Source organism: Lissotriton helveticus, chromosome 6, assembly GCF_964261635.1.
Source record: "Lissotriton helveticus chromosome 6, aLisHel1.1, whole genome shotgun sequence".
Classification (NCBI taxonomy): Eukaryota; Metazoa; Chordata; class Amphibia; order Caudata; family Salamandridae; genus Lissotriton; species Lissotriton helveticus.
The window spans coordinates 1,907,245,114-1,907,262,673 of NC_136067.1; the positions used below are offsets into that span (position 1 = coordinate 1,907,245,114).

General features: G+C 43.6%; 1 protein-coding gene across 1 annotated transcript in view; it reads right to left on the bottom strand.

Annotated features, from left to right (window-relative positions):
• The window catches only part of LOC144762929 (calpain-13-like), a 449,243-nt gene that overhangs the window by 16,668 nt on the left and 415,015 nt on the right, over nt 1-17,560 (bottom strand). The window contains exons 18-19 of the mRNA XM_078648231.1: nt 1,224-1,290; nt 6-102 (exon numbers count right to left, since the gene is read on the bottom strand). Coding sequence (XP_078504357.1) covers nt 6-102; nt 1,224-1,290 — 164 coding nt within the window. The remainder of the gene's footprint in view (nt 1-5; nt 103-1,223; nt 1,291-17,560) is intronic.

Sequence of the window (17,560 nt, forward strand, 5' to 3'; positions counted from 1 at the left end):
TTTACTGCATGAACTCTGTATTGAAGGATACATCTATTACTGCTAGAATTCCCCGGCTCGCATCCAGGCTGAATCCCCCTCCATTGAGAGAAGCAGGATCATCTGTAGAACAAAAAGTAGATGTTAGGCACTGTTTGCTTTTTTCTAGAAAATGCATAAGTTGAACTTTCTGTTTGTCACATAGGAATTAAATTCCGAGACATTAAAGCACTACAAGCACTTACTGTTAAGTAACAATTGGTGGCCAACCATGAATCACCAGTTTGCAACGGTAGCAGGGAGATTCGAACTGAAAATGGAGGATTTAAAGGTTCTACCTGCTCGCGGTCAATCTTGTTCTGTGGCTTATGACGGGGGAAAGGAAACCTACTACTAATGTAACAAACAGGGGCAGGTTATGGACTTTCATCATCGTAGAAGCATACAACCAGAATACTGTTTAATAAATGTTGTGCTACCAAATTATCTTTGCCAGAATATTGACTATCAAATTAACTAACCTTAACTCTTCCTATTTCTATCTTGACTATACTTATGTCATCAAAGAATGTAAATGTAGAGTCAAGAATAGTAAATATACTTAACTATATGTAAGTGGCATCAACATTTTCTGGTAGTTAACATTTTGTCAATTAAATATCGGTATCTCCAAATTTTTGTGCTTGGTAGTCTGACATACAAGCCATTGCAGACATCTGCAAAACATGTTGAACCCCCACAATCAGTTGAACGTGTGGGTATTCATCACCTGTTTTGATGGACAATTCCCACCCTAAAATACTCAGTGTACTGTTTCCTTAAAGGATAGAGTAAATCCATTTTCGCAGTCTAAAACGGAAGGATCACCAAACAAATTGTTAGAGATAACAGATAATGATTTTTACACAGTAAACTTGTGTGCCCCATTAGAAAACAAGCAGAATTAGCAAATACAAAGAAGTGTAGGCATTACATTTAACCTTTTTAGAAAAATGCACTTACTATAGATCCAAATGATCAAGGTATTACTCTTGCGAAGCTGTGACAGTCACAGGTTTTCAGGATTACTCCTGGAATTCCTTGAGAATTCCAAGAAAAATTGAGTGGGAAGTAGGAATTAGATTTTCTTCGTAAATCAACCCAAACACATTGCACACACTATTTACTAAATAAGGGTTTCAATGTAAGCAAATCATAACATAGGACACCCAAACAAAAACTCTTAAAATAAGATTTATCAAAACCAGTCTTACCCTTGATCATCATGTCATTAAGAATTCTTTGCAATTGCCATGCATTCATTTGTAAGGACTGTTGAAAACAGAAAAGAAAGGCCAAACATTAATTTGATTTTCTTATTTCAATGTTGAGCAAAGTTAAAATAAACATTCTGAGAAAGTGGATTGTTTATTGGTGTGGAATAAGCCACAAACCTTATGTAAAACGCGGTTTCAATAATTTGGATCTGGGCTTAAACCCCTAGTAGCTACGGTACAGAGCAGACATGCTTAACTTGGGAAATATGTAAAGTATTTAGCAGTGGCAAAACAGTTAAGAAGTCAAAACACAACAACATGAAAAGCCCACAAATGGTTTAGAAAAATAGAGATTACTTTAACGAGTAAAATTACACAAAAGTTACAAAAGTCCAATAAGGGGATCGATTATATGAATTTTGTAATATTTAAGTCAAAAAGCACGAAGAAAAAGTAAAACACCAGTCAGCAGTCATTGTTCACAGTTGACCAGAACCTAAGGGTGATTTCAGGCTGCCCATGATGAACCATAGTTTGAATACAACATATAGGTTTGTCCCGGACAAAGATTTCACCATGTGACTTCGGGCCTGGTTACGAGTTTGGCGGTGTGGGCGGGAGCCGCCATGCCACCACCAAATTCATCTGCATAGCGCCAGCCAGATTACATCTGGCGAGCAGTGCTATTGCGGTCCCATGGCGGTGCCTGTTAGAAAGGCACCATGATGGGAGCACCAAAGCACGCTCTAGCACGGCACGGAGTGTGAAGTCCATGCTCTCAGGTGCCTCCCTGCATGCATCCCCGGTCCCAGAGACAACAGGGGGCCCTGCATGGCCCCCTCAGTTTCCTCACTGCCACAGTTTTCATGGCCGGCTCACCACCATGAAAACTGTGAGGAAACTCATAATATGCTTGGTGATGCCACAGTGGCCCCCCCCGCATACTGCTGGACCAGACCCCTGCACCACCGTTAAGGGATCACGGATCTAGGGCGGTTGCTGTGGTCCTGTGGCTGGAGGACCGCCACACTCGTGCTTTGGCGGCCAGACCAGCAGTGCAGCAGTTCCTGCCACACCACCTTGAGTTTGGGGATCTGGTGGACTACTGAGCTCGTAATCAGCCCCTTAGTATCTGAAACATAAGTTGAAATACTCCAGGGTGCACGTCTGCAGAAACCTGAAGTCCTCTCGAATCCCATAACTGGTGGACGAGAGCATGCTTAAGCCATTGGTTTTGGCTGGTACATTTCGATTCAGAAGAAATTAAACTTTTTTTTCTGACAACGCCCTTGTATAGGGCAGAAACTTTCCATGGCTTCACCAGGTCAACATTTCTACCTTTAGGCTTAGTATTTTCTTTATGGAGTTCAACATCCTATCAATCAGGCAAGCATGGAGATGTATCCAATGAGACATTTGCTCTGAAGTCCAGCTAATGCCCCAGAGGTCTTGGAAGTTCAAACATGTTCTAAGTTACAGCTTTAGGAACTCAGGGACATCACTTAGGGACCTGGACTCACTCCAGCCCAATTGCAGTTGTTACTGGTCAGCTGGCCACTTCAGGAAAATGGCTTCTTGCACCTTGTTGTGTCTCTGTAGCTACACAGGAGGACAGCCAACTGACCCTTGGAGTCCACTTCTTTGTGCTGGGCACAAGTGAGAATAGGCACAGCCCTTCGGGTCTCCACACAGGACTGAAACAGTAGGTGCAGGCTCTTCTATTCTTCAGCAGGTCCAGGGAGTGTGCATTTGTACATTTCAATGGGCACTGGGGTGGGGAGACTCCTGCACACACCCTAACCATTAAGAAAATAATCCTGGGTGGGGGAAACTATTTTCCACTTTTGCATCACATCTGGTTTGTCTTACCGCAAACTATTCAACAGTGTACTATGCTGAGGCACATTTAACATGCAGAATATTCCATGAAGGAAGCTTGTGCTATAGCAAGGGGTATATTTAGGGGGATGAGCATTCCCCTCCTCTTCAGCTATACCAAACTGGTTTTGGGACCCGTTCCACTTCCCACTCGGCTGCTGCAAAGCTGGCTACACAGGGCTTAGAAAACAAAAGGCTCTCTTCCCCCGGTCGATTACCGTTGCTAAACAGCTGCAATGCGAGGTCCCACGTCATTGTCAAGGAAGTCAGTAGGGATTGTAGAGACTTACACTGTGATGTGCCAGTGCCGGGGCAAGATGCATTGCTTTGGGTCGGTGCTGGCGTCAGGCTGTGTCAGTGCCAAAGAAGCTGCCGGGGCTTCCGAGGACAAGTGGGGAGATGCTTTGGCATCGAGGTTGAGTTGTGTCACTCTGGCCTGAAGTTGATGGCACACTGCGTCGTGCTGCTTTGAGATGTATGAAGACACATCAATGTTGAAGAAGCCTTTTTTGTCCGTGTGGCTTGAACAGGGTGCCAGCCAAATGACCCTTGGAGATTCCTGTGAGTCCTCGGTCCACACAGGCAGTCTTAATTTAGCAGAGCAGTACTTGGTGAGTAAGCAGTTCTTCTTCCACATCTCCAGAGGAGATATGAAGATTTGAAGATTTGAGATTGGAGATGAAGTGGGAAGCTTCTAGGACCCTCCCCCTACAGAGGTGTCTGGAATTTCCCAAGTCCGTGCCTTGGCCCCAGCTTGTCTGGGGCACAAAAGGCTTGTTTGAAACCCTGTGGATTGTGCTGAGGTAGAGTCTTTGTGATGTACCAGTTTGGTAGGTGAGAACTCCTCCTGTCAACACCTATTCCCCATTTGTCTCACTGTCTGTGTGAAATACACAAAGACTAACTTGCAGCCACACCTAGTCACGTGACCATGAATACAGGCTGCAGGCACCAAATGGTTGAGGCAAGAAAATGCCAACTTTCTAAAAGTGGCATTTACAGAATTATTAAAATTCAACTTTACCATAAAAGAGGGTTTAACTTAAAATTCTTTAGGCATCACATTCAACATTCCCACTGGTTCCCAATTGAAAGTTATCACTTATTTAATGTAATAGGGTAACCCTATCGTATTCTATAGGAGAGGTAGGCCTCACTGTAGTGGAAAACAAATTTAGGAGTTTTTTACTATTAGAACATGTAAAATGTAAATGTACATGTCCAACTTTTAAAATACGCTGTACCCTGCTATAGAGCCTACCCTAGGGTATGACGTATAGATGTAAAAAAGGAGGTATAGGCCTTGCAAAAGATTTAGTTTGCCAGGTCAAAATGTTAGTTCACAACTGCACACACAGCCTGCAATAGCAGGTCAGAGACATGCTTAGAAAGTCTTCTTAAGGTGGTGGCACAATAAGTGCTGCAGGCCCATTAGTAGCATTTAATTTACAGGCCCTGGGTACACGCAGTACCTCTTTACTTTGGACTTACAAGTAAAGTAAATGTGGCAATTGAATGTATACCAATTTCACCAAGTGTAAAGCAGAGAGGGCATAAGCACGTTTGCACTGGTTAGGACTGGTTAAGTATGCAGAGTCCAAAAAGGCAACAGAAACGTGTTAAGAGAAACAGGAGGGTTAAGGCAAAAGGTTCTGGAAAACCACTTCAAGGATGTCAGAACCAAGAGGCAGGCCTCTCCCTGGACCTTTTGAGTTAAAGAACTTCCTGAACCATCCCCGACTGTTCTTCCTGTCACACGCGTTACCCCAGGTCTTCCTGTGAAAATGCCTAAGCCATTGCTCCTGCTCTACGCTTCATTAAGAGAAAGCCCTGGTAAGGCCATCTCTCATCAGGCTGATGCTAACTGATGCTGCCTACTGGGGGCTCAGGCAGGTAAAGAGCAACTCGTTAAAACTCACTTTTCATAAATATCTATTACAAATCCTACTTCACCATTGAACTGGAATTGTATTAAACACTAATAAACACTAATAATTGTGTTTGAAATATTCGAGTAGCTTTTCCGGAACTGGAGATAGCAGGATCATATTTTTATTCTGAATTTTTGTTTTTCTCATATACCAGCACTGTTCCTTACAGTAATAATTGCTTTAGGGGGCTCATCACTGAACATGACAACATTAAATTCTAACATATACCACTTTTAAATACAAGGCACTCTCTTTTATTGGCTACAAGACCTATTTAGTAGTGATTTATTTAATAGTTCTTTCCTGGTTCTTTCATGTCAAAAATTGTTATTTTGACAGGTTTGCATTCAGGTTTAAAAGTTGCAAGATTTAAGTGCACAGGTAGGCCTGAAGCCATGCTTCTTTTGTCAGCCTAGAGGATGGGCCAACATGTGCCTCAGGTCACAGGTACTATTTAACGGTATGCAGCGTTTAGAACGCAAGCATTACCACGGAATACCTTTACAACGCGGGCGTAACAACGAAAGTTGTTACCACGCATTGCGCTGGGGGGCGCTCAAGGATAGTAAATGATTTAATTTACTATCCCAACACCTTCCCTACTATCCACGGGGACTGGTGTTGGAATAGTAAATTAAATTAATCAATTTTGCGCCCCCCAGCGCAATGCGTGGTAACAACTTTCGTTGTTACGAACGCGTTGTAAAGGTACGCGTTGTCAATGTATGCGTTCTAACGTCATACATCCCTATTTAACATTTACATGCTATCGGTGTATTTCCTGCACTACATACTATTTCTTTGCTGCAAATTAGGAGTTAGGCAATTTTACCACATTTTAAAGGTCAGAGCACACATACCAAGACTGGGAAACAGTGCCCCAGTGTGCAAAGTTATAATGTCAGCATCAACAATCCAAAACAAATGGTGCCAACCAGGAAAAAGGGGCACTTTACAACACGCATGACCATACTTGCTCATAATTACTCATTCATAAAACAATATAAATTCAAGTTAGTCACACTTTATTTATACTTTTCCATCACCAGAATTAGAACATATATGACAATGCAAATTTCATATCACACACATACACGAACAACATATATAGTGCTGGAAACAATGTATCTGCAGTTAGGGTTTAGTGCGTTAGTCCACTGGAAAATAGTGTTTTTGATTATTAAGATATTTGGCTTCTTTAAGTGAAAAATGTACTATTTGTGCCAAATAATGTATTTCAGTCCCTAGATTTTAGCCTTAAAAATATGTACAAATTGTTTAAGGGGAGGAGGAAGTATGATGGCGGGTCTTTGATACTGAAAACCTCATTTACATTCCTTTAATAAAATTAGAATTTTTCTACAGGAAATACAGCTTGATAGATTACAGATTTAGAAGTTTTGCAAGGTTAGATGCAAATCTGTCCAGAGCACAGAAAAAAGACCACACGCTGCGAACTCTTGTTGACTGCTGACTCTATGCAGGGAAAGGCCACAGAACACCCCTAAGTCCAATGCCCACCCCATGAATGGCCATGCTAAGCTTATCCTTTAAAAACTCACTGTAAAAAATTGCTAAGAAGAGATTTATTTTGACTCAGGAAACAAAGTATTTGAGCACAATTTCTATAAACAAACTAAAATACTAAAATACAATCCAGGATTTGGGTGCAACATCTGATTCTCTTGGCATGGATTTAAGTAAAATGTCTACTGTAACTAACTTAGATGGTGAGGGGATAATATAAATATGCTCATCATGTCTCTTGGTTCTTGAACATTAATGAAAACACTGCAATCTTTTCATATTATTAAGCTATATCATAAAGTTGAATAATACTCTCTCCTATTCGGCCATGAAGTGTCCTTTTCTACCTTCCTTGATTCCTCGCCACGAGTCTTCGACATCAACACTTTGCTCCATCCAAGGCACCTGTCTGAGTCCTGTATCCGGCCTGCCCTCAATCGTGGTCAGCTTGAACTTTGGATTTACCCCGGTCTAGCAGGACCTCAAGTAACCTTTTAGCGCTTTTGACCTCTAAGCACTGTTTTCACATTTAGGGGGCGATTACGATGCAGCCTGGAAAGACTCATAGACTTCTGGGCTGCATCGTAATCGAGCCATCAGTTTACTTTCCGACCACTGCATTACAATGCTGGCAGTCCAAAATTAAGCCAACCAGTGATTCTAGCTGGCTTCCGCCGGGCTCAAGGAGCCTGTCGGCCAGTCGGAACCGCTCGTATTACGGCCGGCTTTTGGCCATAATGTATGCTCCCGTAAGAAAATGTCGGATTGCAACAAACAGCGTTCAGTCACTTCCTAATTAGGCGGTCAGGACAACCGACCAGAGATTGGTTTGGTACCGGAACCGAGACGGTGTCCCGACATCATAATTAGGCCCTTAATCTTCAAAAAATCATATCTCGAATTCTACTGATTGGATTTTTATCATTGTGGTCTTGTTTTATTTAGATAATGGTCCCTTTCTTTCTAAACCATTGTGGAGTCTTTTTGAGGTATTTTCATTGTGTTACTGCATGTGTGTGTGTTGCACAAACACTTAACACATCGCCTCTGTAGATAAGCCTGACTGCCCAGTGCCAAGCTGCCAAAAGGTATGAAAAGGTTATCTTATTGTGTGTCTAGCATGCCCTGACTAGAGTGGTTGTCCCTGCCTGGCATGGGTGCATACCTCAGCCAACACCAACTCACTCTGGATTACCAGTTTTACAGTAGGGAACAATTAACTAGACATCTCCACTCAATATAGGTGTGAGGCTCCTCCTCCTTTTTTATTTATTAGGCAGCATATCATGAAAAAAGTTGCATTAGCCTATACATGGCACAAAAGTAGATTGCTGTTTCCTAATTCCCACATCCTGTTACTCTATATTCTTTGCTTTATTTTTAAACATAGGCAATTAACCTATTGATCCCTTTTCACGTTAGAAAACTTCATCCTTGTGTGTCCTGCAGTTTTCAGGCAACAATAAAAATGTCAAGGTAACTCTGATGATTAACCCCTTCCACGCGGGGCTAAGGTGCGGGGGGAAGGGGCCGCGAGCGGCGCTCGTGACGAGTCCAGCTCGTCATGCTGCACAGTGGAGCTGTGCACATGACGAGCTGGGCTCGTCATGACTCCGCCCACTGCAATAGAACACCCGCACAGGCGGGGAATTAGCCGCGCGTGGGAGTGCCGCGATCGTTATGAACAGCTGAGCTCGTCATGAGCACAGCTCCACTGTGCCTCATGACGAGCTGAGCTCGTCATAAGCATAGAAGGGGTTACTGTTCCAACTGGTGAGAGATCGAATTTTGTCTAGTGGCAGTTTTGACTTGTCATAAAGTAGCACGAAGGACTAATGTGCCTGCTGCAAAGAATGTGTAACATGCGACCACAGAAATGAGTGTGATTGAACTATAAGCAGCGGTATAAACAAATTAAATGAATGTCAGAGAGAGGCTATAGATAGATGAAATGCAGACCCGGACTGGCCATAGCGGGCACCGGGCAATCCCCCGGTGCGCTGCAAGGGTGGGGGCTGGTTTTGAGCCCATGGTGGCCGATTTTGTTAGAGGGCCGTTTTTGCAGCATAGCTGCAAAATCGGCCCTGCAACAAAATCGTCCGAAAACCGTCCCTAGCAAAGCGCTCGGCGGCACCTCCAAACCCCCCCGAGTGGGGAGGGGGGCCGGCCGAGCACTTTGCCAGGGCCGGTTTTGGTTCCCAGTCCGGCCCTGATGAGATGCCCTGTTGGAGAGTGGTAGTGAGGGAATTCATGGAGAAGCAGGTCACTGTGGGGCCGCCCAGTGACCTGTCACACCAGGCACAACCAGCACTAAAGCCGGCTGTACCTGAGGTAGTGCAAAAGGATGCACCTTTTGGATTGCACAGGGGCTTTAATACGTATGAGGAGATAGGTAGACAGATGGCACTGGTCAGCAATGACTAAAGGTCTGTATATACATTTTGGAATTAACATAAAATCCAAGTAGTTATTAAAATGTCAAAGGTACCCCACTTACAGGTTGATAGTGTGAAAACCATGCCCTGGATGAATATACTGTGATTGTATCCACAAAATGTTTAAATAACTAAATTGTGCATTGGAGATAGGGACCGGCCACAGGATGAATTTCACACATTCATAGCCACTATCATGGGTATCGCTAATTGATGAGTTCTTTTATTGAAAAAGTGCAACCCTGACCATTGACTTATGGTTTCTGCAGAATGTACCAGGTAGTTGTTTCCTAATTATGATGACTCACATGATGGGAAACAGGATATGACATTTGGGGGCTAGAGACGATGAGAATGAGTAATAAGGAAAAAGAAAATGTTTGAGCATATTAGTTGAACTGATGAATCTGCTGTTTAAAGATTCTTCAAGCAAATGCCAATGTTGTGAATCTCATATAGTCGTATGCAGAGCTGGCAAGTTTTCATATTGCTTATGTGTGACAATTCTGTGGTTTCCGTGGACTTATGAATAACGTTCAACTGCCAAATGTGTGAAACTTGGAGTGGTGCTTACTTGTAATTAAAACAAGGCAATGAAGTACATGTAAACTGATACACATCAGAAATTGCACCTTTTTGAGCAAATAGAGGGGCATATTAGCAAGCTGAAGTATCGCCGCTTTTTCGGCGAATTGTGCCGAGTAAGCAGGGATACTTCCAGCACCCTATTAACAAGGGCATGCTAACGCCTGCCTCAAGCCCACTTTGCATGTCAGCGAGAAATATCGCTAATGACATGCAAAGTGGGCGTTTCCACGTCCAACCACATGTAAAATGTGGTTGGAGGTGGGAACACCCTATTACCAAGGCAGGCGTTGGGAGAAGAAGACCTGCGATAAACTCGTTTATCGCAGGTATGCCAACGCCTGCTCTGACCAGGTGTTAAGGCATTGATAACATGGGGGTGTGGATCATAACGCTGAATCCACCCCCTCATATTATCAAGGCACACATTAGTGCGTTAAAACAACATTTGTTTTCATGCGCTAATGTTCCATATCGCCGACTATCGCCGGATTTAATTTCGCCTACGTGTTGCGCATTGATAATTACGCGCTAACACGGCGAAAAAATCCGGCGATAGCCGGCGATATGGAAATGTGCGATGTGCGTTATATAACGCACATCTAGATAATATGCCCCAGAATTTCTAAAAATATCAAGAAACCTTTGCAATACCCCTGAAATAGAAGGCTATCACTTGCTTACTAATACTTGCTTTATAACACTAAGGGCCTGATTACAAGTCTGGCGGTGTTGCAGCGGGCTGCCATGTCAGCTCCCCTCTGCAACTCTTTGTCAGCCCTCACACTGGATTCCAACAGAAATACCGGTCCGGTGGTCACGCGGCAGTGGTCCAAGGCTGTGTCTTTCTAAGGCTTTTAGTAGAGCCATAGAAGGCAGTGCTGTGGGAGCGCCTTAGCATGTTCCCGCACGGACCGAAATGCACAATATTGTGCATTTTGTTCAGTGCAAGAACAGGGGTTCTATACAGACAGGGGGGCAGACCATGTGCCCCCCCCGCTTGAACCCCATGCACAGAGGCAACAGTGATTAGTTTTCTCATCGCCACCCTTTTCATGGCGGGCTAACCACCATGAAAAGGGTTGCAGTAAGGAAACTCTATTTGGCTGTGATGCAGCGACACCGCAAGCATATTACAGCCTCACACCGCTGCACCACTGCACCACTGCCAGGGGATCAAGGGATCCCCATCGGTTGTGGCGTTCCTGTGAAGGTCCCACCACTGTAGGTGTAATACGGTGGGTGGACCACCACATCAGACTTGGCGGTCCCATGGAGCTCTGAATTCTTAATTAAGCCAGAAATCTTTTCAAGCTTTGCTGCAGTGTATCTTAGACTGGATATATTATACTTTTAAAACAATTTGCATATTCGTAGTGTTTACAGTTGCAGGTTGCAACCTCATATCATTATATTACAAAAGTCACTATCCCCCACTGCACCAAGCAGGATTCAGTTATGTTTCTCTCTGGTTGCACACCCAATCTTTGCGTAGATTGCATAAAACCAAATGCCATTTCATGTCATTAACATAAATAATTCATTTCCCATCTGTTTATTTAACTTGTATCACTTATCATCTTTCATTAAGGTGAGTGATTATTTTGTATGTAGTTACCTAAAGAAGAAAGACCAACAAAATTCCTTTCAAACTATAAGGTTCTCACTGAGCACTCAACAGTAAGGTGTAAAGCATGAGTTATGAAATATATATGTCAGCAAATCCAAGTAGTAGAAAACTGGTCATAAAGTAGTCCTGATCAAGTTGAAGTCCACCCGATAGGTATCCTGAAGTAAAATGACACTGGGGCTCAATATTCAATCCAAGTCATAATTCCATGTCTGTATTTATTGGTAATCATCCATGTCAAATATTATTCTCAGCAGCCAACATGTGTTTCGTCAAGCATTGTAATAATGCACTTTTGACTTCATCAGGGCTTAAAGATAAGTCCAGGTACCATAATAATATGGTTATAACGTAACTGGAAAACAAATTAAATTTAGTATCCAAAAGCTAGGTTAACATACTCATCAAGATATCCCAAATCGCAATCCATAAAGTTCTATCCAAATAATTCAACAAAAGACAACCAAATTGTATTGTTTGGAATCTCCTACTCGGAGTTCTTCACGAAAAAATAATCAGTCTAAAGTAGCAATCTTTCTATGTCCAAACACGATCCCGAAAGCCAGATTTCGGGATCGTGTTTGGACATAGGATGTGTTTTGGAGCCGGGACACGCACTCGTGTCTTTCGACAGAATTTATGGCTATTTTGAGCAAGATTGCGACTTTAGACTGATTACTTTTTCATGAAGAACTCCGAGTAGGAGATACCAAACAATACTATTTGGTTGTCTTTTGTTGAATTATTTGGACAGGACTTTATTTCATAACTCATGATTTACACCTTACTGTTGAGTGCTCAGTGAGAACCTTATAGTTTGTATAGTTCCTCGAGTTTTCTTTAGGACGCGTGGGATAGTCTGGTAACCTATACTTCTCACTTGGGAGCACCCTTATTCTATTGTGTTATAACTTTGCCTATACCTATGCTGTGCGCCTGAATTATACCTGGATACCGTGGAGAAGCGTGGCTCAGTGGTTTGAGGCGGCAGACCCGGAAGCTGAGATCAGCCGTGGACCAGGGTTCGATTCCCCGCCTCGGCGGGTCTCGGGCTCAAAAAAATTCCACGGACTCGACAATTCTCGCTCCGGTGCCTACTCGACTCACGGGGTCACACTCTGCGACTCTGGGCAATAGCTTGCTTAATCTCCACTACGGCCCCTCGCGGCGGGATGCCTGGCTTTCACCTTGTGAATACCCTGCCGGGGTATCTCACAGGGGAATACCAGGACGGGTTCCCTAAGCAAGCGTCTTGAGACCCCTGGGTGATTCGTGCGCTATATAAATCGAAATACATTTACATACCGTAATTTTATATTGAAAATTCCTTTCAAAATACACACACCTACAAAACCCTTAACAACATAGGACCAGCATACATTAACCAGCGCCTGAGCAATGTTGTAGCTCACATCGCATCACCTCACAGCTCATGATTGGTGCCTTCATCGGGAACGATGCAGCAGGACACATCCGGACCAGGAGCCTCGTATTGCAGCACCTTGTAACTCCTCATCAAAACCAATGCAGCTCGATGCAGCATGACACAGAACCTCACACTGCAGCATCTCTTAGCTTCTCATCAGAACTGAAGCAATGTAACACATCCCTTGCATCAAGGACAATCAGTACAGTGAAACTGATTTGGAAAAAACAGCCATTTGTGCCAACGTTTCCGCCTGTAACTTCTAAGTATGGCTGATTTTTTAAAGCAATATACCGTTATGTCCGTTGGACCCTTCTGGTTGTGGGATATATAGATCTTGTAGGATCACCAAGAACCTGAGGTACCCAGAGCTAATAACTGAGCTGCGTCTTGCAATGGTTTTTCATTTTGTACAGTGTATATAGCAATTTAGTTGGTAAAATATAAAGAGTGAAAAATAGGTTGCAAGGTCACCTATATAGGCTAGTGCCCGCAACAGGAAATGTCCCAAAATGTACCGTGGACACATCACATTTTACAGTGAAAACTGACCCTTTTTTGCAGTGTGATTAACTCTGGATTTTGGACCCTAGCTCAGCCAGCACCTAGGAAAAAACCTAATAATGCCTGGTGCCTAGTGTGTTTTCTGCCTCGGGGGAATCAGGGGCTATTGCCCTCATCTACTTCTGGGGAGGGGGGGGCAGAACGACTTACAGTTTTTTGGAGGAGAAGGGCCATTGGCATGCCCATTCTGGGTAGCCCCCAACCCTGAACTTTGAAAAAAAAATATTCCCTATGCCTAGTGGGCTTTTTGTCCCCCCGGGGGGGAGGACCGATAAGGGGCTATTGCTCATTCTGGACAGCCCCCATGCCTGAACTATAAAAAAAAATTATCCCTGGTGTCTAGAGGGAGAAATACTCAATGCACCCATTTTGAAATGGGGGGAGCAAGGGACCTTTCCCAAGGGGCAGCCCCTCCCCCCGCATTCTAGTGAGTGGATCCCTGCTTGGGGTCACCCTCCTGCGGCGATAACCAAACAGAGTTCCACTAGGGAGGGGTACCATTTGAAAGGGGAGATTCTTTTTCGAAAGATACCTCTCCCGTGTATGTCGATGCTCGGGGGCTTAGATAGCCCACGAGCATTGAAACAGTGAAACTAAGTTTCAGTTACATTTTCAATGTAATGATGTCAGCGAGCCATGCACGTGATCGTCATTATATTGGAAATAAAAAAAATGCCTCAGGAGGTTGGTTGCTTTACAGCAGAGGGATTTCGTGCTGGTATGCATGCACATGATGGAATGGTTCCGTCATGAGCACACAAGCACTGGTGCTCATGACGGAACCATTTCGCCATGAGCACTGAAGGGGTTACATCTTCAGAACTGCGCATCTCTGGTTTAATGATTGGATTTGTGTTGTTTTGGTCTCATTTTCTTTATTAATTTAATTCTTAAAATATTCTAAATTGGTGTGGGATTTTTTTCAGTTGTGGTTTCACTTTATTACTGTTGCAGTGCTGTAGAAATACTTTACACATTGCCTCTTAGTTACGCCTTTCTGCTTTTGTGCCAAGCTACCAGAGGGTTAGGCACAGGTTTATTTAGTGACTTTTTGTGGCTCACCCTGATGAGGATTATGGTTGTTGCTTGAGAAGGATTTTATCCTCTTCAACCAATTTCTCACACTGACTCACCAATGTCGTCTAACCATGCCTGTCTGAAAAGTGTCAACTTCCACAAAGGTTTTAATGACAGAAGGTGAAACATTTGACTGGAAAATTTTTTGAAACTCTGCATCAGGCACAGGAAAAACTTGGAGTAGAACTGCTGTGGAATAAAGGATGTGATTGTCTAGCTTAAGATCTATTCCCTACGCTGTTCTGAAAGTTTACCACCTCTATATACAAATCCGGGTCCCCTGCCGACCCACTTAGACCGGCACAGTTTAGAGAATCTTCTATCTTATGTATGCCCCACGTGCGCCACCTTATAAACTTATCTCTCTCATCAGGCATAGTCCCATCTAAATGGAAACAGGCCTATGTCACCCCTACTCTGAAGAAACCGACGCTGGATCCCCTCAAACTAGAGAATTATTGAGCTATCTCTCTTCTTCCCTGGGCCGCGAAGGTCACTGAGGCCCATGTTAACAGCATTTCATCTGAACATCTGCAGAGGGTCAATATCTTGGATTCTTCTCAAAATGGCTTTCGTGCGGGCCACAGCACCGAGACGGCTCTACTATCGATGACGGAACATCTGCGTACTGTGATGGATTCCGGTCAACTGCGGCACTGGTGTTACTCAACCTCTGTGCCGCGTTTGACACGGTCTCTCACACGATACTGTTGCAACGATTGGGAGATGCAGGTGTCTCTGGCATAGCACTCGAATGGTTCCGGTCTTTTCTGGCAGATCGCTCATTTAGGGTTGCCACTCCACCCTTTGAGTCTAAATCTTACCCTCTAGAACTGGGAGTGCCTCAGTGTTCGGCATTGAGCCCCACACTAATTAATCTTTATGTGCAGCCGCTGGCTGTGGTTGCCAAGCTTTGGGGTATGACTGTTGTCTCCTATGCTGACGACACGCAGCTGGCGGTTGCTCTTAGTGGGAATGCCGACCTCGATGCCCCCAGGTTTCGAAACGGTCTCCTGGCAGTGGCTGGCTGGATGACAGCCAACTGTCTTCAGATCAATGCCAGGAAAACTGAGGTTCTGATCGTGGGCAAGCAGAGCAACCTCTGGGGGGATAATTGGTGGCCCCCAGAGTTAGGTGTTACCCCTATCCCGGCTCCTGAGGTTAAAAACGTAGGTGTCTGGCTAGACCCTGCCCTTAGTTTCTGTGGCCATACAGAAAAAGTGGCAGCCACCTGCTTCGGGATTCTGCGTGGATTGAGGCCTGTTTTAAAATTCTTTGATGCCCCTACTAGGCAGCTGATAATTCAGGCAACCATCTTATCCCGACTTGACTATGCCAGCTCACTCCTGTTAGGGGCCAATCAGGCGGAAATTGCCCGGTTACAGCGTACACAGAATGCGGCGGCTCGGGCCTTGGTAGGTTTACCGAGGTCCTGCTCTGTAAAAGGAACCATTCGTGCACTCCATTGGCTCCCGGTGACGCAAAGGATCGACTTTAAGACCTTATGTCTTTCCTTTAAGATTCTCAAATTGTCTTCCCCCAAGATTCTTGAGAATCTCCTTACCCCTTACGTTCCTTCTCGATCTTTGAGGTCTCTTAGCCAAAATCTGGCTGTTGTCCCACGGTTTTAGCTTTGCAGAGCAGGTGGGCGATCCTTTCGTGTTTTAGCTGCTAAACTTTGGAATTCACTTGCATTCCATATTCGTGCTCTTGATGACTTGTTTGATTTTAGGAGGGCTATCAAAACCGTCCTGTTCCCTCCTGCACCTCAGTTTTTTGTCTCCTCTGGTTTCTCCGATGTCTTTGTAGTGTTGTGTTTTCTCTGCCTGTCCTAAGCTCCGGGACGCCCCTTTGCTGGGGCAGCTGTGCGCTATAGAAGTTTCCCTAACATAACATATCTTATTGCCCAATTACAGTACACAGATGTATCTTTAGGTGTCTCCCCTCAGACTGACTTTGTTAATGCACTTTGATAACATTTATGCTGCTATTTTAATATTTGATGATAAGGATATTTTATATGTTCTCCTCTTTTTAATCAATATGTATTTTTATAGATATACTTTTATGGTTTTTGTAAATTGAGAAAAAAAACGAATAAAGCTAATGAATTGAATTGAATTGACTGGGACAAACAAAGAACTTCTACTTAAAAAGGGTCCAACACCGGTCACCTATGAAGCTACTGCATTTTTGTGGAAAGGTGCTTGAAAAGTTTTCCACCATTTATACAAAAATGGGAATGCCAAATATTCTTAGTTAGGGTCATTCCTCTCGATGACAAAAACAATGTCAAACTTCTTAAGCTCCTTGTGAAATGTCAGCTCAGGTCTAAATGAGTTGAGTTTAACAAAAGATTAAGACGCTGACTGTCAGGTTGATGATGATGAAGGTGGCTAATAGGTGTTCAGCTAAGGAGAGGATGACTGCAGTGATATCCTTGAATCAGGAGTTGGGATTAACAGCAGTAGAACCGACAAATGTTTATTTTGGTACAAAGGTGACACAGGCTATGAAAGACTGCTGACAACAAATCACAGGGTATGCAATCGCAAAGGGTCATTTTGAATGTCAAAACCCATATCAGGAATTGGAAACGTTTTTCAGACTCAAAAAATGGGTTCTGTGACCTCTACCAAAATGCAATTTGGAAGAGGTGTGAAAGGGATGTTCCTTCAAAATTGTTACATGTGGTAACCTATGTATCAATGGGTTGTGACTGTAATTCCAGTTGCAAGCCAGTTATGAGTTATAGGCTACCAAGTTGTAAAGCAGCTGGTTTGCACAGAGGAAGGGAACACCTATGGTCTCCTTCCCCTTTGTGAATTGGGGTAGCAACCTAGGGGAGAGCTGGTAATGGCCCAGGGACATATTGTCTGCTCCCCTTTAAGCTTTCCAAAATGGAACATTGGCTCCTTTGGGGAAAACATTTTTGTTGTTTTATTTTGGAATGCAATCATAGTAATAGTGGTCTGCTGACCCAAGCAAGCCACCAATCCAATGATTGCACTCAATCACAGGAGATCTCAAAGTGAGACCAGCCTAAAGAATATTTTTAAGGCATGCCGTTTTGCAACCCCGTCTGATTGCCTATTCGCAATTCGTAAAATCTTATGTGATTTGTATAAAATCCGTGTAAAATTTTGGACCGCTTTATGAAAATCAAATTTTAGTGCCTCGGCCCTATATTGGTTAAAAGCACATGAAAGAATATTGTAGCATAATTTTATTATTTTGATTTATCTTCTTTGTTACACCAACATCTTTGTGCT